This window comes from Syngnathus scovelli, chromosome 12 (assembly GCF_024217435.2).
Source record: "Syngnathus scovelli strain Florida chromosome 12, RoL_Ssco_1.2, whole genome shotgun sequence".
NCBI classification, from domain to species: Eukaryota; Metazoa; Chordata; class Actinopteri; order Syngnathiformes; family Syngnathidae; genus Syngnathus; species Syngnathus scovelli.
In genome coordinates this window covers 7468309-7492773 of record NC_090858.1, presented here as the reverse complement: position 1 = coordinate 7492773, position 24465 = coordinate 7468309, and the positions used below count along the sequence as shown (strand labels likewise).

General features: G+C 40.1%; 6 protein-coding genes across 11 annotated transcripts; 3 read left to right on the top strand and 3 right to left on the bottom strand.

The window, feature by feature from the left end:
• Nucleotides 1-90: 90 nt before the first annotated feature.
• LOC125978388 (zinc finger protein OZF-like) lies at nt 91-8279 on the top strand. Of its 4 annotated transcripts, XR_011087840.1 has the most exons (9): nt 91-203; nt 1219-1375; nt 1586-2827; nt 3776-3877; nt 4169-4220; nt 4318-5137; nt 6959-7111; nt 7794-7907; nt 8016-8279. XR_011087840.1 is itself a non-coding variant. In XM_068652526.1 (4 exons), the coding sequence occupies exons 2-4, from the start codon at nt 1273-1275 to the stop codon at nt 3781-3783; spliced, it is 1353 nt and encodes a 450-aa protein (XP_068508627.1). In that variant the 5' UTR covers nt 91-203; nt 1219-1272; the 3' UTR covers nt 3784-4116. The 4 variants fall into 4 exon arrangements, 3 of the variants coding, with proteins under 3 accessions (XP_068508627.1, XP_049591671.1, XP_049591670.1); XM_068652526.1 differs by lacking the exons at nt 4169-4220; nt 4318-5137; nt 6959-7111; nt 7794-7907; nt 8016-8279 and having other exon boundaries at nt 3776-4116; XM_049735714.1 differs by lacking the exons at nt 3776-3877; nt 4169-4220; nt 4318-5137; ... (1 more) ...; nt 7794-7907; nt 8016-8279 and having other exon boundaries at nt 1586-1749; nt 1819-3534.
• LOC125978392 (dual specificity phosphatase 29-like) lies at nt 3414-4640 on the bottom strand. Its single transcript, XM_049735721.1, has 3 exons — nt 4462-4640; nt 4153-4376; nt 3414-3939 (listed from the first exon to the last, which is right to left on the bottom strand). The coding sequence occupies exons 1-3, from the start codon at nt 4638-4640 to the stop codon at nt 3707-3709; spliced, it is 636 nt and encodes a 211-aa protein (XP_049591678.1). The 3' UTR covers nt 3414-3706.
• Nucleotides 6671-7720, bottom strand: zgc:153981 (dual specificity protein phosphatase family protein). The gene is made up of 3 exons (XM_049735723.2): nt 7369-7720; nt 6943-7160; nt 6671-6882 (listed from the first exon to the last, which is right to left on the bottom strand). The coding sequence occupies exons 1-3, from the start codon at nt 7491-7493 to the stop codon at nt 6671-6673; spliced, it is 555 nt and encodes a 184-aa protein (XP_049591680.1). The 5' UTR covers nt 7494-7720.
• si:ch211-223p8.8 (dual specificity protein phosphatase 13A family protein) lies at nt 7746-8553 on the bottom strand. The gene is made up of 3 exons (XM_049735722.2): nt 8366-8553; nt 8042-8256; nt 7746-7969 (listed from the first exon to the last, which is right to left on the bottom strand). Exons 1-3 carry the CDS (start codon nt 8551-8553, stop codon nt 7764-7766), a joined length of 609 nt encoding a protein of 202 aa, XP_049591679.1. The 3' UTR covers nt 7746-7763.
• Nucleotides 8554-9401: 848 nt separating this feature from the next.
• Nucleotides 9402-15826, top strand: LOC125978391 (sphingomyelin synthase-related protein 1). Of its 3 annotated transcripts, XM_049735717.2 has the most exons (7): nt 9457-9541; nt 10701-10769; nt 11236-11829; nt 11923-12018; nt 13218-13335; nt 13464-13614; nt 14809-15826. In XM_049735717.2, exons 3-7 carry the CDS (start codon nt 11240-11242, stop codon nt 15111-15113), a joined length of 1260 nt encoding a protein of 419 aa, XP_049591674.1. In that variant the 5' UTR covers nt 9457-9541; nt 10701-10769; nt 11236-11239; the 3' UTR covers nt 15114-15826. The 3 variants fall into 3 exon arrangements, with proteins under 3 accessions (XP_049591673.1, XP_049591674.1, XP_068508629.1); XM_049735716.2 differs by lacking the exon at nt 10701-10769 and having other exon boundaries at nt 9402-9541; XM_068652528.1 differs by lacking the exons at nt 9457-9541; nt 10701-10769; nt 11923-12018 and having other exon boundaries at nt 11240-11829.
• A 2550-nt stretch (nt 15827-18376) lies between these two features.
• npy4r (neuropeptide Y receptor Y4) lies at nt 18377-24309 on the top strand. Its single transcript, XM_049735715.2, has 2 exons — nt 18377-18539; nt 21502-24309. Exon 2 carries the CDS (start codon nt 21575-21577, stop codon nt 22844-22846), a length of 1272 nt encoding a protein of 423 aa, XP_049591672.1. The 5' UTR covers nt 18377-18539; nt 21502-21574; the 3' UTR covers nt 22847-24309.
• The last annotated feature ends 156 nt before the right edge of the window (nt 24310-24465 follow it).

Genomic DNA, 24465 nt, shown 5'->3' with positions numbered 1-24465 from the left:
GTTTGCTGGTCAACAACATTAATGAATGAATAATGAATGAATAACGAAAGAATAATGAAAAACGTCCCGCGGTCTTTCGCTAGAGGGCGTCCGGGACCTCACTCAAATGACATCATCATTACGTAGCAGGAAGTAAACGACTCCATTAGGGAAACACGTGAATCGCAAACTTTGGCTACACTACAACCGCAACGACGAAAGAGGTAAGTTACGGCTTAGTTACCATGTTAGCACCGTTATTCGTAATACTGCTTGGTTACAATACGGAAGTGCGGCCCGCTGGTTTTAGCAGCGCTAACTTTATGATATTTAGCTTGATTATCCTCGACGAATGTTCGATCTCAAATGAGCCCATCATCACTTGCTGATCAAATTCAAAGTCTGCTTTATTGTCAATATCTTCACATGCCAAGACACAAAAAGAAATCGAAATTACGTTCCCCACTATCTCACGGTGACATTTTGTGTCGTTTACTTGTATGTATATTGTGTACTATGTGATTCTTGCCTGTACTGTGGAAATACTCAAAATCGAAGATTAGCAGTAATGGTTGCAGACAGGCATGCTCCCGATTTTAAATCTCAATACCTTTGTGCACTTTACTAGAAGATAACGCGTAATCATTTGCAAAAACAGGTCCGATCTACATGAAATGTCGTTTCGTGCATTCGGTCGCTTTACGTGCACGTTGTAACTAGTTGAAGTTGATATTCAACTATTTGCCCACGATTAGTGCCTCCTATTTTCATTCTATTAGGAATTCTTAGTGAAGTGGGAGAAATTGTTGAACAAGTGTTGTGATTGTTGGAATAATTAGATGATGGAGCTCCTGTACCAAGTTTCCTCCGTTTGGTGTAGCAACACCTTAGTAATCTGGGCAACCAAAACACGGAGACAAAACTAATCTATCAACCCTAACACAGGGGTTCACCAAACCTGTCCACTCTCACCCTCACCCTGCTTTCTCTCAATAAATACTGTCTTGCAAGAATCCAAAGTCAGACTTCATTTGAACATCGCTGTATGCACAGTGACGAACGATTTCTCCACTTGCAAGTGTTCAAAAGGCATACTGTCTCCCATGTGGTTCTTGCAAATAAGTTAGAGTGAGCACCACTAACAGGTTCAGAAGTGATGGAGAATGTAACTGAAACGCTCTCTGTTAGTTCTCCTCATGACTAAAACAAATATTGGTTGTCTTTTCCTCTTTGTTTCAGCGTGTGAAAAAGTGTCTGTTGCTACTTAGCCTTGACCGTGATTGCAGCGAGAAAATGTTTGCAAGGGCTACAGCAAAGTATATGGAAGAAAAGGACCATTGTCATCAACGACTGGAGGCTCTTTGGCTGCAGCCTTATGTTGTGTTACGCAGAGCAGGTTAGTACACATCCTACTCTCACGTGCTTAGGAGAGAACTATTTTCTATTATGAATCCTCTTCCACTGTTTATTTTTAGTAGAATTCTATCGAGTTCATGTGTGATAGGCAGAGTGAAGAAGTCTTTGTATAGGTCTTACCAGTTTCTCTTCAGCTGTAACTTTCATTGTTCATATATATTGATATGATGTGTGTTGTCTTGTTTTGCAGACATCAGTGAAGCTATTCGTCCTAAACAGCAAGAGCCAGAGCGCACTCACATTAAAGGGAAAGATGCGGGCAAAGAGCTTCATCACGCCAATGAACAAATGGAGCAGAAGTTTCCTTGCACCATAAAAGAGAAGGAAGAGCCAGAGTGGCCTTGTAATAAAGAGGTGGGAGAGGACATTAAAAAGGAGGAGGAGGATGCCTGCAACATGCTACTGGCTGGTGTCTTTTTGAAGAGTTTAGATGAGGGTCAACATGAGGTGAGCAAAGGGGCGGAGCCTCCAAGCTGCCGCTCAAGTCAACAAATGACCAGAGAAGGTGATGGAGACCACTGTGGAGGATCACAAGCAGCTCCGCCATCAGAGAGTCATGATATGTCGTCACATGCTTCTGCTGCTGCTGCTGCTGCTGCTGAGTCTCAAATCAAAAACTGGCAATGTTCTCTGTGTGGATTTTATTTTGCTAATAGAAACAATTTGAAACAACACACCACCACCAAGTTTTCATGCTCAGTTTGTGGCCAAATATTCTGTCTGAAGAGAACCTTAACAAAGCACTCAAAAACTCACACTGGCAGGAAAGCTTTTTCATGCTCGGTTTGTGGGAAAGAATTTTCAGTGAAGGGAAACTTGGAAGATCATACAAGAACTCACACTGGCGAGAAACCTTTTTCATGCTCAGTTTGTGGGCAAAGATTTTTATGGAAGACACACTTAAAAATGCACACAAAATTCCACACTGGCGAGAAATCTTTTTCATGCTCAGTTTGTGGGCAAAGATTTTCAGTGAAGGCATCCTTGAAAACTCATACAAGAATCCACACTGGTGAGAAACCTTTTTCATGCTCAGTTTGTGGGCAAAGATTTTTACGGAAGACAAACTTAAAAATGCACACAAAAATCCACACTGGCGAGAAATCTTTTTCATGCTCAGTTTGTGGGCAAAGATTTTCAGTGAAGGGATCCTTGAAAACTCATACAAGAATCCACACTGGTGAGAAACCTTTTTCATGCTCAGTTTGTGGGCGAGGATTTTCAAAGAAGGACCACTTAAAAAGGCACACAAGAATCCACACTGGTGAGAAACCTTTTTCATGCTCAGTTTGTGGGCGAGGATTTTCAAAGAAGGACCACTTAAAAAGGCACACAAGAATCCACACTGGTGAGAAACCTTTTTCATGCTCACTTTGTGGCCGAACATTCTCTCTGAATCGATACTTAGAAGAGCACACAAGAATCCACACTGGTGAGAAACCTTTTTCATGCTCAGTTTGTGGGAAAATATTTTCACAGCAGTCAATCTTGAAAATTCATGCAAGAATCCACACTGGTGAGAAACCTTTCTCATGCTCAGTTTGTGGGAAAAGATTTTCAGTGAAGCTAAACTTAAGAAATCATATAAGAACTCACACTGGTGAGAAACCTTTCTCATGCTCAGTTTGTGAGCAAAGATTTACAGCGAAGGCATCCTTGAGAATTCATGCAAGAATCCACACTGATGAGAAACCTTTTTCATGCTCAGTTTGTGGTCAAGCATTTTCTCGCAGGGTAAGCCTAATCAAGCACACAGGAACCCACTCCTAACCTTACTGCCTGCTCAGTCAGTTGCCAAAGAGTCTCGATTGAGAATTCCAAGTGTGTTGGGGAGATGAGCAGTGATACGTGAAGTTCTCACCTTCTATTTGAGCAGACTTTAGGAGTTTATGCATCTATGATAATTCTATTGTATGTAAATTTTGATTGGGATTATAATAGTTTTGTATTTTTCATTATACCTGATGTTTATTTGGTTTTTAGTTGTGGTTTTTACCTGTAATTAGTTTTAAGTCGCATTCAAGGAAAGTTGCTTCGTTTTTATTAGTGTTTAGGGTTTTCTTCAGCTTTTCATGTTCATGTGGAATGAACAATGAAAATGAAAAAATAAAGGGTTGGATGTCCCCCATTTTTCTTCAACAGTTTTTGTGTAACTTTGCCTTGCGAATAACACTTTTAAAATGTACTTGAGATGCATCAAGACATTTCATTGTTTACTTCACAGTACTCACACTGAAGTCTCAACCTCATATGCTGCTTCTTATTTATATGAATTATATTTATATTCAATTCTTTTTAAATAGGATCCTAATTAAGACTGTTGATCTTCTGTCATTTGTTGTTTAAGTCTCAATTTCTGTTCTTGCAATGTGATGTCCAGAGCTCTGAGCTGCTTGAGGAAACCGTGGTTGGGCAGGACGCAACGGCGTTGTTTCACATGCTCAATGGAGTCCACCACAGTTAAGCCTTGCTCCATCATCAGGTAGGCCAAAACCAGTGACGCTGACCTGCTACGACCCATCACGCAGTGCACCAGCACCTTGTCTGGAACACGTCAAAAGAAGAAGACTAACAGAATGCTTGTGGCAGATGGATGAATCTTGATTTCATTTTCTTTTGTCAAATAATCTGTGCATAAAAACTAAGGTTCAGTTGTATTTAAATTCAATATTAAAGACTTAGAAAAATATATATATATGTATATATGAACTCATTCAAGAAGTACATTTTACATGACTTTCAAGACTGCACCCTTACTCTGTGGTTGTCTCAGGGCCTCGCTGATGAACTGTGTCGCCGGGCAGAAGAACTGGGAGATGTCAAACGTGGGTTTGTCGTCCGCCTCCACTCCAAAATATTGGATGTTCATGCCTGTGTAGTACTCTGCGCCAGTCAGCACATTGTTGTACTTCCCCTCTGCAGCATTCAACACATGCGTGATACCCAGTTTCTTCAGACCAGGTCGCTCCAGAGCCGTCTTTCTGTTCCCAAGCAACACATACCGTCTTTTTTTTTTTCTTCCCCTTTCTTGTCTTTAAGAATAATTCCAGCAGTACTTAGACTTACTCATCCCCAATGAAGACATTGGGCCAGACTTGATTGAAGTGTGCATATTGAACGCTTGTGCCGGTCCAGAAAAGCTGCTCCAGATCTAGAGTACCGGGTGTGATGTAATCACTGTTTGGGTCCACTTGAAAAGCTGTGTAGGGGTTCTTTCCTCTTGATTTTACCGTACAGGAGGACATGATTCACCTGTAAACACCAAAGATGTGTAATATAATAAGTATGATAATAAAATCAAACAATCCCTCAATTACTGCAGGATAAAAATGGTGCAGTATGATCTAAACGTAATTTACAGTTAAATATTTTTTAGTCAATGCTTATATAGATGAACTATTTCAAATTCCCCAAAACATTTAACCCACTTAAGGTTCGATCATTAACTTTAGTTGTGTCCGAAGCTGAATATGGAGCAGAAAACCACTTACACTATTACTTACTTTGTCATATAGTTGTCCACAATTTCTGATCCGTTTCCAAGCAGGAGTTGTCTTCCTTCCCAATCGGCATAAAGACACCTGCTAACCTTTCTCTCTTTGTGTTTCGCGTGATATTTTTAGGCCGCTGCCTGCCGTGACTCCACCATCAGCGTGACACGCAAACTTGTTTGGAACCTTGTGACACCTCATGTATAGAATGACACCAGCGGTCACTGGAGACCTTCCAAGTCCAAAGCATGGTATGCAAAATGATTATAGGGAAGTGTGTAAGGTCCAATGACAGCTTATTGAGACCTGTTTGGAGAAGTTACACACCTGAACTGCTCCAAATGACACAGTTATAAGCTGCTATTGATGGGTTTTATTTTTAGTGTGGTGATATTATGATGTTGATGACGGTAAAATGGGTTAGTCCCCACTGGAGACCAGGTACCAAAAGCAGGGCTCATTACTAAGCCAATGCTCATGTGTGTGTATGCGTGAGCACACATGATAATTGCAAATTTAAAGGTTGGCCCACACTTGATTGACATGTGCTGTGGGTGGTCTGTCTTTTAGCAGCAGCTCCTGGAGCTCTGTTGCAGAGGGGCGTTGATGTGGTGGATCCCTTTGAGATATGCAAGTCTAGCACACAGACATGCGCTTTATAGTTTGCTCATGAATTCACATTTTTTTCAGTTGACAAAAATAAGGAGGATGACGTGAAGGCTGGCGCAACATTTGTAGACATGGACACTAATTTAACTCCGCAGTGGAGGGTCTGTCAAACCCCTGAGACCGACTCACCGAACCACTAGGGTCCGATCAAAACCAGGTTAAGAACCATTGCTCTATGGGGAACACTGCTGCTCTCTTTGGAGAAGAACTGACATTTACCAGTACTGTATGCTCTATTTTTAGCATCACATAGCACATTTTGATAACTTTTTTTAATTAATTGGTGGCATTTTAAATGATTTTATTCATTATTTTATCTTATCCACTTGATTGTGACTGCATTTTCCCCTTTCCTTCCCTATGACCTACATTTAGCCTTAGGCACTACTGAAAACACTATGTAGTTAATCAAATGTATTAATGCCATTTTAACTAATAATTCATTTGAATAACAACTAATCATTTTAATATTTTTAATAATGCAGATTGAACACCATCGTATGTGGCAATCTTTATATGCAGTAAACAAAATAATTTCATATCAAATATTGTGTTTATTAAACAATCATTATTAATCACTTTAAATGCTATTGTAATGTGATGTGATATTTAATAATCATACAGTATGCAAATTGAACATTCATGATCATAAAATATATTATTTCTCTAAATTAGAATTGTGTTGTTGATCTTATACTTATGATAATGTTTTATTCTGGGAATATGACTAATCAAAATATGAACTATGAATATGAAATATGAATACGAACTAATCAAAAAACAGTTGAATGGTTTTGGTTGATTTCTAAATGAGTGGTACAATTTAATTTGTAGTTTTTTGACGATTATTTTTACAGGATGTATATTACAATTGATATGATCATCAACGACAAACTATAGTTAAAGTTAGTATGTGCAGTTAAAAACAAACAGAGTGTGCCTTATTAATATATACATTCATAATTGAGAAAGACAAAGTTGTTGATATTTTCATGGGTTATATGAAGGATGGAGAAATATAGAAATTCAAAACATCCCCTGAAATGTTGTCCTTTCGTGATGTACGTATGTTGAGGAGTCAGCAGAAAGGATGTGAAAACAATCTAGGTGTTCATTCAAAGGAGGGGACACAACCTCCTTTTGAATGCCAACTGTTCATCCAGCTTGTGGAGGAGCATCAGGAAGTTCCGGTTAGGATAAATGGCTCGTTTTTGCACGACGTGCCTCAGAGCATCGTGGAGGGAGAGACGCTGACACAGCATTAGGTAGCCCAGCGCCAGGGTTGCTGAGCGGCTTACACCCATAATGCAATGTACCAGAACCTTCCCTGCAGGGAGAAAGCCAAATGCGAGATTACAAATGTAGAGAGTGAATGACACGTGCTCACCTTGGTTGTTCTTCAGGACTTTGTGGATGAAGTCGGCTGCAGGTTTGAAGTACCGGCTAACATCAAAGTGGTCTGAGTCTTCTGCTGGTATGCCAAAGTAAATGCAAGTGTCACCATAGAAACGTTGGTCCCCGATGCTTCCCTGCTTGGAGTGAGCTGCGTTCAGAACGTGAGTGATGCCCAGCTTGGATAAGGTCTTTTTATTTTGTGCAACAGCTCTAGAAAAATAGAGAACACAAGTACTGTTTATTTATTATTTATTTATCATTATGATAGTAGTTGTAGAGAATCTATTTATAATATATTACCACTGAGCCATTTGCAATGCTATTTTTTTTTTATTTAAATGTCTCTCTCTTGCTATTATTAATTTAATATCTAGGTTGACTCCAAAGTGCCCTTGCACTGGACTGAGGCGTGACTCACATGTTTCCTATGTAGAGGTTTGGCCACACTTCATCCACAGCAGTGAGCTCCAGTGTGCAGGAATCCAGAACGAGTTCAAGTTGTTTAATGAGCGCCAAGTCCGGTTGCTCCTTGTGCCCTGACATTATCTCCTCGCAGGCACAAGGACCACAACAGTGTGTGAGCGTGTGTGTGTGTGTGTGTGAGTGAGAGAGAGAGTGAGTTCACTGCCAAAGGCTGCTCACTGAAGGACACCAGCAGCTGCTTCTATGGACGTTGCCGGCCTCCAAAATTAACTCACTTGCTCTTTATTTGGCACTGTGTAGCTATTTGACGTTTTATGATGGCCAAGTGACGCTGGGGTCACAGCAGCAGTGCAAAGCAGTGAACCAGTAGGCTATTAGATATATTTTTATTTACGGCACCGTCTTTGCTTTTCTTTGCAGGGTTTGCTGGAGGTGCCTAAGCTGCTGCAGGAAGCCTCTGTTTGGAAAGATCCAGCGCTTCTGCTGCACACACTTTATGGCGGACAGGAGATCGAGGTGATGGTGAATCATCAGGTAGGCAAGAACCAAGGTGGCTGAGCGACTCACACCTACAGCACAGTGCACCAGAATCCGTCCTTGGGATAAAGACAATTTATAGGAGCTTGTTCCAAATATTGGCAGGCTTTCACAGCAGGATCACACATTACCTCCTGACGTCAGAGCCTGGTGGATGAAGGCAGCAGCGGGGTAGAAGAAAGGTGAAAGGTCAAAAGTGGGTAGATCATTGGCTGGCACACCGTAGTATTTCACTGTGGTTCCATAGAAGTCGTCGTTGCCTTTGCAGCATAGTTTACCATGTGATGCATTCAGCACGTGAGTGATGCCCAACTTCCACAGTTCAAATTTGTCATGAGACATGGACCTACATAAAAATCCCAAAAATCATCTAAACATTTCTTTCTTTCTATTTTGTTTTAAGCATTACAAACTTGAGGCTTTCAGCATTTGACACATAAGGCTTGCATACTCACATATCTCCCAGATAGAGGTTAGGCCACACCTCGTCTCCATGACGACATGAGCGAGGCGCTGCATGTAAAATTTCCACCAGTTGCTGGAGAGAAATCTCTGTTGAAAACTGACCCTCCGTGCAATCTTCTCTCTCCTTATCCTTCCTGGAGTCTTCAGTGTCACGTTTCACTGCTGAAACAACGCTCATGACCAAGAGAAAGATTTTGTTTTTGAAACCCCAAACTAAAACACTCACATGCTGTGTTGCTCTTTTACACCACTTGACTGCCAAAGACAGGTTTGGCCGTCTGGCGTTTACGGGGTTGTTTTCAGTCAACACTTTTACTGTTCATTAAGTTTCAAAACAAAAGCACTCCATAAAAGGGAAGTTCAATTAAATCCAGACGGTTAAAAAATATTAATTGAGAGAAATTTGTGAAGCGAACAAACAGATGGGCGTCTATATCTATCTATCTATCTATCTATCTATCTATCTATCTATCTATCTATCTATCTATCTATCTATCTATCTATCTATCTATCTATCTATCTATCTATCTATCTATCTATCTATCTATCTATCTATCTATCTATCTATCTATCTGTATAAATATGTATAAATATATATATATATATATATATATATATATATATATATATATATATATATATATATATATATATATATATATATATATTACGAACTTGAGGAGGATTACGAACTTATATATACGTATATACAGAGAGCGAGAGAGAGAGGCTCTGTTTCTACAAAAATATATCTATATATATATCTATATATCTATATATATCTATATATATATATATATATATATATATATATATATATATATATATTTACAAACTTGAGGATATATACATATATACAGAGAGAGAGAGAGAGAGAGAGAGAGAGAGAGAGAGAGAGAGAGAGAGAGAGAGAGAGAGAGAGAGAGAGAGAGGCTCTGTTTCTGCAGAAATGCTCTTTGGCCAACAGGTTGCAGTGCGCCTGAGACCCAGCCTTCAAGACTCGCTTGGTGCTCCTCTTGTCTGCTGTTGTTGGTTATTGCAACTTCCTGTTTGACGTTGCCCAGTTGTGAAAGACGAAAACATGAATCACTCCCGCAATGCGAAAGGAAGGCAGCTCACCTCCTCCTTCTCCCTTCTCTGACACAAACACTAACAGTGGTTCTTTGGTAAGAAAAATTACTTCGACTTCCTACTAAAGTTTTTTTATTTGCACCTGCACACTAGTGATCTCACATTATTGTTTGGTTTAATTTTGTTTAGCTTCAGATTGTTGTTTAATATGCTACTGTATTGCTGCGATGTACTGTACATTGCTGTATTCGTCATGACTTTGCCCTGTTTAATTTGTTTTGCCCTCGGGGTGTTGTTGCAGTTCTTGTAATTTACAGTATCAGAAATTATCTTATAATTTGCTGTAGAGGCTGAAAGGCCCATATTGTGCAAGTGAGTCTCAGCACGTCTTGTGTATCAGTGTGTGACTAATCAAGCCAAGGAACCTTACTTAACACTTTACGCTTGAGGTTTTTGAGGGTTTGCTTTTTATCTGCTACTCTAAATAGAATGGTTAAATCAACATGGGAACATTTGCAGGAGTTAAATTGAATTGCCTGAAAGAATATTTACCCAGGCAAACTTTTTTTTTTTCTTTTTCTAATTAAATGAATTTGGAATGTTCTCTCTAGACAGCTGGCATTTCATTTATCCATCAAGCCACCCAAGGGAAAATTTGTGGTTACATCAGGACAACCAATGATATAACAAGAGATGAGATGTGTTTAATTGATTAGAAATGCTTGGTGATAAATTGTACGGAATTTAAAACAGGCCATTCTTGAAGTTACTTTGTCTTATCAACTGTTCAGTCTTTTGGGTTAGGGTTGTTGTTGTTGCTGTTGCTTTTCAGATGGTTGCTTCATGTGACATCATTTGGAGTGTGACTGTTAACATGGAATTTCCCAATGAACTTAATACAGAGAAATGTTGGAAAGCCCAGTCTGCGGTTTTGTCTGTCGAAAACAAAAACATGTTAAAATGACCTTATAGGCAATTTCTTTGTAGCCAAAGTTAACACTGAGCTGATATTGCATCTTAATATGATTCCTGCCTTGACAAACCAGCTGTCACAGTAAAATGTATGTCAAAAAGTAAAGACGCAATGAAGAATGACAATGTGTCCTGCCACGTGTTGCCTTTGTGTACAGTGCTGCCTATCAGGATGTGGAACCCTGCATTTGTAATTTATCTGTTCAGGTTTGGCAGGTCTTGTTGATCTTTGAGCCAGAAGGAGGAGCTCAACGGACTACGCTCTGTTTGTCTGATCTGCAGGTTAAAGGACAAGGACAGTTTACTTAATCTGAATGCATATCAGGAGCAGGAAGGGAACATCTGACCGGGGTAGGATGATACAAAAAGTGTTTTGTCTTTTTCCCCATTCCACAAAGTATGCCGTCATCAGAATGCAAGCCTGCAGTAGTGCACAAGTAGCTAGTCAGACATTGATGCTATTCATTAGCCCTTCCATGGCATTTTCAATTGTGTGATAGTATTAAGCCATCTTTTTTTTTTTTGAGGGATTTATTTTTATTATTTTTTTCTATTCTACATTAAACACTGGTTGCTTAATAAGCGATCATGAAAGCAGTGCTTGCTCCCTGTTAGCTTATATGCTACAATTTTACCCTGGTAAAAGCTGAAATATTCATCTAGTCACACTGAGTAGGTGAGAGAGAGAAAAAAAGAGACATCAATGCAGCTCATTTGAGTGATGTAACGAACCCGTTGTTTCTTTCAAGTGGTGAAGGTTTGAGCTTTCAAAGCATCTATCAAATCATGGAGTCAGTCTTTGTGTGTCTCTCTGCAGTGGCATGGCACCAGAGAGCTGTGTGAGTTCTTGGAGCTACAAGCAGGTAGCCCACTGGTTGCAGGAGAAAGGATTCGCCGACTATGTGGATCTGCTCTGCGATCACCACCGCCTGGACGGGCCCAGTCTTCTGGCTCTGACTGAGGCCGACCTACGCGGGCCTCCTCTGAGCCTCACTGTGCTGGGGGACATCAAGAGGCTGGCCATATCCCTTCGCCAGCTCCAAAGACAGAACCAAGGCCAGCTGGAAGAGCTGGGTCTCCAGCAGAGTGACAGTCTCCCACTGCGGCCTACCGCGGCTGCCGAGTGGCGATGCGACAGAGGCGACTTCTCTGGGAATGGCGTTGAGCTCCGACAGAGGAATGGCGCTCGAGCCGAATACGGCTCCGGAGCGACGCTGTGTCACACACACTCCAATGGAAGATGTCAGCAACACCAAGCCGGAAGGCTTGACCCGGAAGTGTGGAAGACCATCTTGAGTGTCATTTATGTCTTTTTCGTGTTTGGCTTTACTTCCTTTGTTATGGTCATCGTACACGAGCGTGTACCAGACATGAGGACATATCCCCCGCTTCCTGACATCTTCTTGGACAGGTATCAGTTCTCCATGCACCCTGATAGTTCATCTGCACCTTGGCCCCATATCTAATCTGCATGCTGACACAAATGTATTTTAACCCCTGACAGTGTTCCGAGAATCCCTTGGGCTTTTGCAATGGCTGAAACCTGTGGCCTCATCTTGTGCTCCATGCTAATGTTTATCCTGTTGCTTCATAAACACAGGTAACACTCAGCTCCACCCATCAGAATGTTTCACCAAAGTATGACGCAGTACAATTAATTTTACCCAAGCTAACACGGCAAATACTGCAAAACAGCACACAGGGAAGCACAGTCAGGCACCAGAAATCACAGCACCGTCTTTGTGTTTTGTGTGGCGAGTGGCAATTTCTGTACTCAACAGCATGCACAATCAGGCAGTAGATAACTTCTCTCACAACAAAAAATAAATCAAAATCATAACCCCAAGAATTGTTTCTAAGAATGCCTTTAACGTCAACAAACTTCTGCGCAATTTAACACAACTCCAGCGACGAAAGGTGACAGGACTGGACCAATTTTGAAATCAAATTGATTCCACTAACAGAAGTGTTGCCGTATTTTTGCACATTGCAGTTGGAGCCTGTGTTCTAATGCAAGAACAAGAAAACATCATAAATCAACACGTTGTAAAGTGTGATTATGTAACTGTGACAGCTGACAGTATGGTATCATTATGGAGTCTTATCTTGACTCCAAAAATACTGATTGGAATGTATTTTTCTAACTAAAAATAGTTGGTATGTCTGTTTGTTACTCACGGTCTACTTTCTGTCGTATAGCGAATGGCAAATCACGTTAGGATTAGACTGATAGGATAGGGGTAATACTTCCATTGAGACTCAATGGGGAAAGGAAAGGATCAAGTCTCCTCTATATGGTTTTGAAAATTGAATGCCTTCTCTCTCCACAAAATCTTCTTTACGGAATGTAGGAATCCACAAAGTTGGCACATCGGAGCCATAAAGAAGCAATTCTCCGCCTGTGCCTTTTACACAGAACCTATCCAAGCGGGATATTGCCTCAACTGGCATCCTACGTTTGGATAATTAGATGATGCCAGGCTCATATCTTTAATTTTTGGATGGTAATGATTGCTTTAAACCTAACAGGGTGGAGAAAATGAGGGTTCAACTTTCAAATCACAGAACAGCCAGACAATGCTCTTTAGAGCCATACACACTCAAAGTCACAGATACTATAATCAATCAAATACGATAAGCAGTTGGTGTCATCTGAGAAGTTCATTCCATTTTGACTCCAACACACACTTATCATACGGTTAACAATCTTTCGGTTATCACGCCTTCGTACTTGGTCGAGGTGATAATCAAATGCAGTTTTGTCTGTCTCCTGCCAACCTTACTTTGTGTTGCATTTAGGTCGATCCTCATTAGGCGGCTGTGTTCTCTCATGGGCACTGTGTTTTTACTTCGCTGCTGCACCATGTTTGTCACCTCGCTCTCCGTGCCTGGCCATCACCTCAAGTGTGCCAGCAAGGTGAGAAGTTTCCATGCGCGTTCTGTCGACTCGGATTAGAGATTTTGTGAATTGTCGCCTGAGGATCTGCCGCTCCAGCTGTGAGTCACCGCATGACTGCTGCTAACTAGGTTCTTCTGTTCTCTCAGACGTATGATGATTCGATGGAAAAGATAAAGAGGGCGCTGACAATCTGGGTCGGATTCGGTATGACTCTCACAGGCGTCCAAACGTGTGGAGACTACATGTTCAGTGGACACACGGTCGTCATTACCTTGCTCAACTTTTTTGTGACAGAATGTGAGTGGAATAATTTGAGAGTATTTGCCTTGTTTATGCAAAGAGTACTGTGGGTTTTTATTTACTCAGCTGCAGATAGAGAGGCTTGTGTGTGTGTGTGGTACGTTTTTATAAACAAATGAAACAATACGGACTATACATTCCAATTAATGGACGGAACAGAGGCAAAGAAACTTTATTTTAGTGCTATGTGCCAGGCTTTTTCATAATGGTAAAAAAGTACAACAATGGCTCCTTTCTATCCCCTCATTTCCATCCTCTATACACCATCAAGAATCTTTAATAAAGATAAAATGTTGTTAAATATTTTAAAACCATTTTCCATACATAAAACTATAGTTATTCTACAGAAAATGTATTTTTTCTTAATATTCGTCATTGCCGAGATTCCAGACCATAACAGATTAATTAGATTTCGTTATTTCCTATAGGAAACATGGCCTTGGTTTTTGATTTATTTGGTTTTTGTCACACTCTCGGATTAACCACAAACATTTGAGGAGTGATATATTGGTATGAAAGAATAAAAAAAAAAAAAGGATTGATTTTTGTTATCAATGAAAACAAACATGCACGTAATTATGTCTTCCTTGTGCCAGTCCATCTGGAAACCATTTGTTCTGAAGATGTAAATCTTTAATAACCAACTACTTGAAATTTTAATAAAGGCTTGATAGTTAGCAATTAAAACATATTTGAACTCCCTTAATGGATGTCAAAATCGCTCACTCTCGCTCAGCTTGTTATTTTTAGCCTCTGTATTTACATTTCTGTCTAGACATTTGTGACATTTATTAAAGAGTTAAGGCAGCATTGAACCACACAAAAATTGACAATTTTGATGTAAAGTAACATCTAATTGGAAATTCAAGACAGAAAAAACACCATATGAACTCAGTTGAAATGTTGAACCAATAGTATTGAGGGGGAGCTGTTTTTAGTGATTGAATCACACATATTTGGTGTGATATGACTGTTTACATTCTGCCAGATGGTGTATGTGAGACTGACTCAAAGCATAGCACTAAAAGTTTGACTCATGGCTGTGTTATTAATTAAATTAGTTTATTTTGCATGCGGTGTTGACTTACACTAAGTTGGGCTTTGAATAGGCAAACGAAAGTAAATGCTATTTTGATAAAGTTACAATTTTAAAATCCTTGCAATAATGTCCTCCAACTTTTTTTTTGGTAGACACTCCAAGAACATGGAATTTAATTCACACCATCTCCTGGGTGTTGAACCTCTTTGGGATTTTCTTCATCCTGGCAGCGCACGAACACTACTCCATCGACGTCTTCATCGCCTTCTACATCACCACGCGTCTTTTCCTTTATTACCACACATTGGCCAACACTCGCGCTTATCAGCAGAGCCGGAGGGCTCGGATTTGGTTCCCCATGTTCTCTTTCTTTGAGTGCAATGTGAACGGGCCCGTCCCCAACCAGTACGACTGGCCCTTCAGCAAACCTGCTTTTATAAAGACGCAAATTGGGTAGACATTAATGCTCATCTTTGACTCCCCCCCTCCCCCTTGTGTTTCAGCTCTCATGTTTGTATAGAAGGAGACGGATGTTGTCGTATGCATATACATAGACTGCAAATAAGACGGGTTTTTTTTTTTGCACATGATATAATGGTGCCTTAGGGTTTGCATGTACTGAACACTTTCTGGATGGAATGCACAAGTATGGGTTTGCCTTATAGCTTATTACCACTGTGGTATTCCGCTTTATCCCATTTATCCATTCATGTGGGAAACGTATGGGGTGTCACACAGTTAAGTCACGCTTTTTAAAAAATGCTGTTTATGCAACCAAAGAAGCTTCTTCCTGTTCAGTTAGAGCTTTGTTTTCTTCATTGACGCACTAATTTATTTTTGTAATGTATTGCGATGGATTTTGAGAGCAAAAACTGTACCCTACCTACTCACGTCAGCGACTCGTGAGGAAATAAATGTTTACTTTGTCAGGATTAAGAAAAACAACTATGCAATTGTAAATATGCATTTAATGTGATTGTTTGAAATTAGTTTTTATTTGCAATGCAAGTGATCATCTGAAGGCCTTTTGGCTGAGCTATCCAATGTTTACAACTGCAGCGAATTTTTATATTTTATACTGACTGCTTTTTTAGTAATTGCTGTTTTTGCTTTGTTATATAAAGTTGATTTTAAATAATTTTGGGATTAATTAAAAATGTATACAAATAATTTTATGTGTGAAAGACTTCTAAAAAGCGTTTACCAGCTTCGGCTGGCATCTGCTGATGAAAGTTTGTTGAGCTTTCTCTTTATGTTTGAGCAATTAGCGTCAAGGTATAGCTTTTCTCTCTAGAGGAGAAAGCAAGCAAATAGAAAATATTGCTTTCAAAAGATCAATTACAGAGAGAGAAAAAAAAAAGCGTTTTAGGGGTATTGATTCAAACAGTGTGTGGATTTGGAACCTCTAGTCTCCGCCACATTTAATGCTTGCAAAACTTTAAAAACTCACCATGTGGTTGCTAAGTTTCTTCTTTCATTCTGCCTGTGTATTTTCACAGATAAATTAAATGTGCAACAAACTTTGTGCAAATGATGGACATCTAATATATATGTAAGCACTGCTATAGTGTTAAAACCCCCTTATAGGTGCTCTTGCTGGACTGCTGAAATTTAAGTACTATAGCAGGTGATGTTTTGTTGCCATGGCAATAACAGTCAATTTTCTTTTATAGGACAACATATATCAATGGACATCAATGTTTTACAGTTCAGTTACATATTTCCGTCTGCACCTTGCACGGACTACTTAACTGGTTTCGGTTTCTTTAATTTGTCTCTTATAGTGTAGTCAAGCGTAACGGTAGAATTGTAGTCTGGAGAAAGAGGTCAGATGAAACCAAGCGAGGGTGGCAAAGAGACAGAGAGGAGTGTTGCATGCTTGGTTGAATTTTACTGATATTTTTCTGCACGTATCCCTTCACCAGCCAATGAATAAAACATAAAATTCCTGCCGAGAATGGCGAGAAGCTCTAAAAGGCTGTTGTGACAGGTGCTCAAATGCAGCGTGACAACAAACATTTGGAAGTGTGCCACACATTCCAACATCTGTTCCATGGATAAGCAACATGCAGCCTGCAACCACACTGATTATCCTCTTGATTCACATTCAAATAAAATAATATAAAGTATAAAGATGTTTTTTATTCATTTATTTATTTTTACAAAGCCCCACAATTATTTAAAAAAACATTGATAAACATTCTTTTTGGAATGGCCTTTTTTTTTCAGATTTGGAACAGAATGCAGGGCAAACATAGTACCTTAATAATATTTGAGTGATTTGTGTGAAAATCCGCTTAATGATGTTTTCTTGTTCAGCAATTTTGGATATGTGAGAGCCTTTTGCGCAATGTGTGGTTATTTTGTTGTTTGGTTCAACCACTATTCTTGTGTTAGGATAGTGGCTCTTTTATAATGCAACTCAAATGGCTATCTAGACTATGCTTATCGATTTATCGAGATTAAAAAAAAATATAACATGTTTTGCAAATAGAGTATGCATGTATTCCGTCCATATTTAAAAAGCAGTGATGACATTTTGACCCCCCCAGCGTTTAAGTTATCCATTCCTAGTCTATGCTCCCCTGCTGCAAACTAATGTGGTTCCTGTTACATGCTGCTGATGTTGATCAAAATTTTTTTTTGAAAACCCCTCCAAAAGGTGGGTTGCCATGACAACCACCATAAGGCATGTGATACAGCAGGAGAGTAGCTATTTGTGTCCTGTGATTGAAAGCTCGATTCGTCCCTCATGTGCCCCACAGTGGATAAATTAGCTTTCAATTTGTGTTGATCTTTTTACATGCACTGTGTTTTACAAACACACGCACTCACATTTTTCCTGCATAATTAGTCCTAACTGCAAGTGCGTCACTAGGCTTCAAAGATAGATGTGCTAGGCTACTTATTCGCACATGTCAACTATAAAAGCAAACTATGGTCTTTAAGATCGTTGAATGTTTATGTAACTGCCAAATTAAGTTTCATAGTACTGCCAACACGTACTTTTTATGATAAGATACCTGCACTTCTACTATACAATACTGTACTAAATATATATACTATTTTAGTGGCTCAAAACATTCATTTTTTCATTTTAATGAGGATATATAGCGCTGTATCTAAGATACGTTATATGTATATGCATGTAAGAAATATTCTATTGCCTGTCTACATATGTTGCGCCACCATTTGTGTACAAATACCGGCTGCTCAAAGGGTTCGGAAAACCGACGATTCATGCTATTCGTTAGACATCTATCTATGGCGTTTTCCATTTTGTGGTAGCATAAGTATGCTTGCATAAGCTTGAAGATTCTTTTTTTGAAGAATTATTCCCTCATTTAACCTGCCAAACTTGTGCTTAATGTTAAGTTACATACTGATGTTTGAGATTGCGAGTCAAAGCCTAAAAAAAAATTGATTGAGCAAAGGTTTGTATTGAAAAAAGGTTGAGTCACTCGTATCTCAAGGCACCACTGTTTTGATGACATCACACCATCATATTCTTTACTTGCACCAGTAAATAAAGTCTTCAGTTGGCAGAGTACCCCCTCAGTGTTGGGTAATTTCAAAAACTGAAAGATTTGTGGGTGCCCACCGTGCACATACATTTTGCCTGCTTCTTTCTTGTAACATCCAATGCTTTCTAATTTTGCAGCACGTGTCGTATCAAGCATGCAATTGAATATAGTCACCACAGTGTGCCAGCAGAGCTCGGCGCACCGAGGGTCTCAGGAACCCAGAGGGCTCCTTCAGCCCAATAATAGCCAAAGTCCTCTCAGCTCTGCCTCACACTAAGGCATTACACTCTTCAGGATGCTCGCCTCCTTCCAACTCCCGACTTTGGATTCAAACCTGCTTGGAGCATCAAATCCAAAATGTGAGTCCTTGGGGTTTGTTTTTTTCCAAACAAAATATGATCGTGCTTATCTTTCCGGTAGATTATCTGAATTTTTATTTTCCATCTTTTTTTTTTTTTTTTGAAGCAGTTAGAGAGTTTAAGAAAATAAGTAAATGCATGTGCACATGTTGGCTGTTTCCCTCTAACAGTAAGGCAGCATTTGAAGAATATGCTTTCCAAGAATATGCACACACTTGCTGCTGAGATTTCCAACAAGTTACACATACTCTGATGAAAAGGCACAAATTTAATGTGTGGTGGGCTAATTGCAAGGATTGTAGCACACACACAATAAACCCCAGCAGTGAATAATGAGGCTGGGATCATTATCTTGGGTCAAGCACTTGGTCGACTGCTGTTATCCCACATCTTCATGCAGAAGGGGAGGAGGGACATCCAGCATGTGAATAGCATCACTGGATGAGCATGCATGTGGAAATGCTGAGAGGAAGAGTTGGACACGTGTGTGCACATGAATTCACAGATATAAGTCGTGCAATGAGGGTGCGGGGTGTGCTGATTGTGAGCACAATTCACAGTATATGACAAAATACCAATAACTGAAAGATTTATGTTACAGCCGCTACATATAAAAAAATAATCTACCTTGGCACTTTATTTTATATCTTGTCGCTGGGGTCGCCGATCTTTTTAGAACCCAGAGCTACTTCTTGGGTACTGATTAAGCCGAAGGTAGCTACCAGCTACATACATACTTCTTGAAGAACAATTTTTTGAAATGATTTATGTAAAATCATCTTACTGTCACTGCAACCGTTTGTTTTCATGAATGCTCTGCTTTAATCATACGCTAAAATGTTGACCTTTGAAATATACAACTTTTTTTAATTGTCATTTTTGAATTGAGGAAAGTATGATAAAAGAGAGAATAGCAACACAACTCATTTGTAACGTGTGTTATTTTATTTTAGTGTAAAAAAAATTGGACCATCTCACTATTGTTAGAATAGGCCTGCAGGCTCCTTGTGGTCCTTGGTGTGCTGCATGACTGTAATCACAAAAGTAAATTATAATTGGAAAGGTGCAGTCAATAAAAAAAATCCATTCTCTTCAATTAATGTCTAACTTTTGGTCGATAGTTCATTTTATTTTATTGTCGTATTCATTTGCTGCACTGTGATGGATGTGTTATGTGAGCTGACATATAATATAGATTTATTTTTTGTAATTTTGATCATTTATAGTATTTGATTCATTTTTATCCCTGAATTGAGTCTTATTCTGATCAATTATTTAATTGTAGCAATATTCTCTTTTATGAGCTAAGCAGATAAACTTTTTTATTCCTTATTCCTCTAACTAGTGCATAATTGTAGTCCTACAAAGCTAACCTGTCATGATAGAGTGTTTGATATTACAGTCATTGGTGTAAAGTCATCAGAGACATCAAGGGACCCACACTGGTGCCAGTGCCAATTAAAATGAAAATAGATTAAAATTGCATGCCGCACTAACTCATGGGTTCCACAAGCGAATCAACAAAGTGGGTGTGCGGATGAGTGTGGGGGGGTCATTTATCCTCATCAGAAATTCATCATCATTTATCTTTATTTAACTTTCTGTCATTGTGGGCTGATTGGTGATTAACGATGCTTTAAATGAGAGGAAGAATATAGTGGACACTGTGGTTGGTGCCAGGTCACATTGCTCTCAAATACTAAACGACAGACTTAGCTGTGCTTCCAAGTGTTACATTGTTAGCGCAGTGATTTTTTTTTTTTTTTGAGGACTTACTCCATCTGCTCTCTAATGACGTTTTTTGGTTGTTGTTTTTTTTTTTTTTGTGGTGTAGCCACATCAATGTTCTGCCACCTCGCCTGCAGCTCACTCAACACGCTGACACTGTGCGTTAGTAATGATGCACTGTGAAGTGACTGATAGCGACTCGTACGGGCCTTTAATGCAAAATGACAAGCTCATTGTACGTGCCATGCAGGATTTACACGGCAAATGTTTTGGGGGAAGACATCGACAATCCATTTTTAGGATTCTGACAATGTCGTGCCCTTTTGTTTTGACACACGCTACATTGTGCTACTTGGAAAGCAGAAGTCTCTGCCGGCACTGTGAGCACGGTCCGTTGACTGTCATCATGCTTTTCACATTCAGCCTGACTGAGGGATTAAATATGTCACATACTATCCAGATGGATTAGCAAGTGTTCTGTGCGAGATGGCATACGTATAGTCGTGTGAAATCTTCCTTTAGTGCAGGGGTGCGGAACCTTGGTTGCATCGTAAGCCATCAAGCTTTCTGTTGAAAATATGTTATTGTTGTATTTTGTTTTGCCACTGCATCGAGATTTGAGGTGCAACATGTGGGCTCAATCAGTACATGAGAAGATTGATTGCCAAAATGCAGTTCAGTTGTATTTAACAAACATTTGCACCAAGGTTGTAATAGTTGGTTTTGACTTTTATTTTTCAAATGAAGTTAGTTTAAATTAGTTACGTTACAGAATTGGAATGTTGGTGATGATGGTGGTACTCGGAGAATCAAGTGTTTTTGTTTTTTTTTCAGGTGAAAAAAAAATTGACAACCACTGCTTTGCTGTATTATTGAATTTAAGAATAAAAAGTAAAGGCACCTGTACTATAAACGCTGTCTTGGCTGGTCCACTCTTTTTTTTATGGACCACAAAACACGACACTCTTGGGTCATCACTGCAATGAAAGAGACACTCTTTTATCTTATAATGAGCTAGTAGACTGTTCAAATGATTATGTAGCTGCTGTTTAAAGGTCAGATTACATGAATCTACTTTATGGTAGTTTCAACACTAAATGCAATGAACTGTGATAAAGCTTTGGCTATGGAGCCAGAAAAAGATTACAGAAATTGCATTAAGTTGTTTCTCCACGCATCTGATGTAGATCTTTTGGCCTTTGAGTGATGTTGTTTTCTTCCCCCTCCATCATAGATGCCGATAACCTGCTAAGGGTTGAGATGGATGTCTTCAACCTGGGGTTTGGTGACCCTTAAGTGCTGGCGAAATGTCCTTCAGTGGTGAGGCGAGCCAGCCCCCTCCTTCTGCGCCTCCCCTCAACCGCACGTCCCCTTCGCGACCGCTGCCATGGGAGGAGGCTCGCTCGAACGAGACTCTGCTCCCAGACCTGTCTGGCCTGGGCCACGACGAGCAATGTCACACACCTCCCGTCCTCACGGCGTTTCTGGTGGTGTGGTACAGCATCACAATGGTGCTGGGCCTGGTGGGCAACGTCGGCCTTATCTGCATAATTACTCGGCGCCGGGAGAAAGCCAACGTCACCAGCATTTTCATCTGTAATCTGTCATTCTCTGACATTCTGGTGTGTGTCTTCTGCCTCCCTTTCACACTCATCTACACGCTCATGGACCACTGGGTGTTTGGGTCACTGCTATGTCGACTTGTGCCTTTCATTCAATGCATGTCGGTGACCGTTTCCATCCTCTCCCTTGTTTTTATTGCCCTGGAGAGACACCAGCTCATCATTAATCCGGCCGGCTGGAAACCCAGTATTCCGCAAGCCTACACAGCTGTTGTCATCATCTGGATTCTAGCCTGCTTCACCTCCTCGCCTTTCCTGGCCTTTCAGTTGCTCACGAACGAGCCCTACGCTAACGTGATCTTGCCTCAGTCTGCTCTCTTTCATGAAACGCCACCCCCGCATTACGTCTCGCCTGCTAACTCATCCGTGCTTCCGAGTTCTCTCAATTTTCACAACCTTTACGCGTCCTTGCACATGGAGGCCTGTCTGGAGCATTGGCCCTCCCAGCATCACCGGCTGACTTACACCACGTGGCTGTTGCTTTTCCAGTACTGCGGCCCCCTTATTCTTGTCCTGCTGTGTTACGTCCGAGTAATTGTGCGCCTACGTCACCGCAAAGACATGCTGGACCGTGCCAGGAAGCCCGAGAACCAGCGCATGACTCACAGCCGTCGCATCAACATCATGCTGGTGGCCCTGATCACGGCCTTCGCCCTATGCTGGCTTCCGCTCACCATCTTCAACGCCGTGTCCGACTGGAACCAGGATGCGCTCCCCGTGTGCCACCACAACTTGCTCTTCTCGCTCTGCCACCTCCTAGCCATGTCGTCCACCTGCATCAACCCCATCATCTATGGATTCCTCAACTCCAACTTCAGGCAGGAGGTGAGGGAGGTGCTCCAGTACTGCTGCTGTCGCCCTCTACAGGAGGAGTGCGAGCGCTTCCCCATGTCCACCGTGCACATGGAAGTGTCTCGCACCTCGGTTCCACTCACCTGCAGGAGTAACTCTGTTTGAGAGTTGAGATGATTGTAATTTTGCAACTTTCAATTTTTTCCCATGAAGTGCAGAGTGCTGTTTTATTCCTGTGGACAACATACAGCCCAACAAGCATTGACATTAATTATTGAGAGTCACATATTTCTTTCATTGATCTAGCCCAGAAGTCGCAAACCAGACGTCACCAACCAGAGGTCAAGCTACTTGGTCAATGCGGTATCCATAAATCCCTCCACAATTTATTTATATTAATTCTATATTTAAAAAGCAAAATCACAATTGGTCTGACTTTAATATTAATTTTTAATTTGTTTTTATTATAATTAATAATATGTCAATGTATTTATTGAAAACAAAACAGCCGAATAGTGATTTTCTTTTACATATATATTGGATATGGGTGATAGGGAGCAAGGTGCCCCATAAGCACAGGTCACATACATATGAGAGTCTTGCTACTTGATTGACATGTAGGGGAGGAAACCTTTGATTGACAGTAGTGTTATGGTTATGGATGAGGTGTACTGTGTTGGTCATGTTAAATTCATCACATTGTATAACAGCTGGAAGAATGCACAAATAATGATTTTTCTTGTCACCCTTTAAAACTCGGTAAAGAGACTAAAAAGCAGTATGTGTTTATCTTGCTTAGAGGGGAAGTGAAGTAAAATCTAAACTTTATAATTAATATGTTCTATGCGCAAGAGCGTTCCAACCCGACGCCATGCATTTCTAAAAACATTAGAGTACAGATTGCAGTGTCCCAAAGGGTTTCATTAACCCAACACAAGCTGCACTGTGCACCTTATAAAAAAAAGTATATAAATTTTTGCTTAGCAGTCGTTGTCAAAATGAATAATTCCAAATGTATATACAGCATGACATTGCTTTATAACATCAATATGAAAGGAAATTCAGATTTAGTATTAGAATACATGTCACTACTTAAATCTTTTCACAAAAGCAGGGGTGGGGAGCCTGCAGCTTATATATGAGCAACTGATTTGGTACATCACACAATTTCAAAAACTAATAAATAAATAAAAAAATGACACAAACAAACCTAACACAAACTCACAATTGTTCATATGATTTGTTTGAATGTTCTAGTAAATGTGGCTTTTAAGGGCTTTGTAACAATTGAAATGGCCTCTAAAAAAGGATACCCAACCCTGTTTTAAACGCTGCTTCTTTGTGCATAAATTACTGCATGAGATCCTTCAAAGGCATGTAGCCTACAATGAAATATCTCGGTATTTAGCGCTAACGCGTGTTTTTATTATGGAAATATGATGTAAATTTTTATTATGTAGTAAATATTTTCCTGTACGTTTAATTAGTAGTTTTGTATAAGTCTCATATCTGTGCTGTGAAACGTGTGTTAAAAGGAAAAGCGATGCATGTTTTTGTGTGATATCGTGATTCCTTGTGGAGTTCTAAGCTTGCATTCGAAGGTTTCATAATAAATGAATTAGAAGTGACTTGCCTACCATTCGTTGCTCATGAGCGTCACATATACGCACACGCGCTCCCTCGCGCGCGCGCACGTACGCACGCAAAAGCACACGAACACGCGTGCACGCGCACGTACACTCACGTCCAATTATTTTAGCAATATTAACCATGTAAATTAGTTT

Excerpts from the sequence above, each read along its gene's own strand:
- LOC125978392 (XM_049735721.1), bottom strand. The coding sequence starts at position 4,640 with ATGTCCTCCTGTACGGTAAAATCAAGAGGAAAGAACCCCTACACAGCT. Across the intron at positions 4,377-4,461 it reads AATGTCTTCATTGGGGATGA|AAAGACGGCTCTGGAGCGAC; the intron begins GTAAGTCTAAGT and ends GCTTGGGAACAG. Across the intron at positions 3,940-4,152 it reads GGCCCTGAGACAACCACAGA|ACAAGGTGCTGGTGCACTGC; the intron begins GTAAGGGTGCAG and ends GACGTGTTCCAG.
- npy4r (XM_049735715.2), top strand. The coding sequence starts at position 21,575 with ATGTCCTTCAGTGGTGAGGCGAGCCAGCCCCCTCCTTCTGCGCCTCCC.
- si:ch211-223p8.8 (XM_049735722.2), bottom strand. The coding sequence starts at position 8,553 with ATGAGCGTTGTTTCAGCAGTGAAACGTGACACTGAAGACTCCAGGAAG. Across the intron at positions 8,257-8,365 it reads AACCTCTATCTGGGAGATAT|GTCCATGTCTCATGACAAAT; the intron begins GTGAGTATGCAA and ends ATTTTTATGTAG. Across the intron at positions 7,970-8,041 it reads CCAGGCTCTGACGTCAGGAG|GACGGATTCTGGTGCACTGT; the intron begins GTAATGTGTGAT and ends CTTTATCCCAAG.
- LOC125978388 (XM_049735713.1), top strand. The coding sequence starts at position 1,273 with ATGTTTGCAAGGGCTACAGCAAAGTATATGGAAGAAAAGGACCATTGT. Across the intron at positions 1,376-1,585 it reads TGTTGTGTTACGCAGAGCAG|ACATCAGTGAAGCTATTCGT; the intron begins GTTAGTACACAT and ends CTTGTTTTGCAG.
- zgc:153981 (XM_049735723.2), bottom strand. The coding sequence starts at position 7,493 with ATGTCAGGGCACAAGGAGCAACCGGACTTGGCGCTCATTAAACAACTT. Across the intron at positions 7,161-7,368 it reads AACCTCTACATAGGAAACAT|AGCTGTTGCACAAAATAAAA; the intron begins GTGAGTCACGCC and ends CTATTTTTCTAG. Across the intron at positions 6,883-6,942 it reads AGTCCTGAAGAACAACCAAG|GGAAGGTTCTGGTACATTGC; the intron begins GTGAGCACGTGT and ends TTCTCCCTGCAG.
- LOC125978391 (XM_049735716.2), top strand. The coding sequence starts at position 11,240 with ATGGCACCAGAGAGCTGTGTGAGTTCTTGGAGCTACAAGCAGGTAGCC. Across the intron at positions 12,019-13,217 it reads CTGTTGCTTCATAAACACAG|GTCGATCCTCATTAGGCGGC; the intron begins GTAACACTCAGC and ends TGTTGCATTTAG. Across the intron at positions 13,336-13,463 it reads ACCTCAAGTGTGCCAGCAAG|ACGTATGATGATTCGATGGA; the intron begins GTGAGAAGTTTC and ends CTGTTCTCTCAG.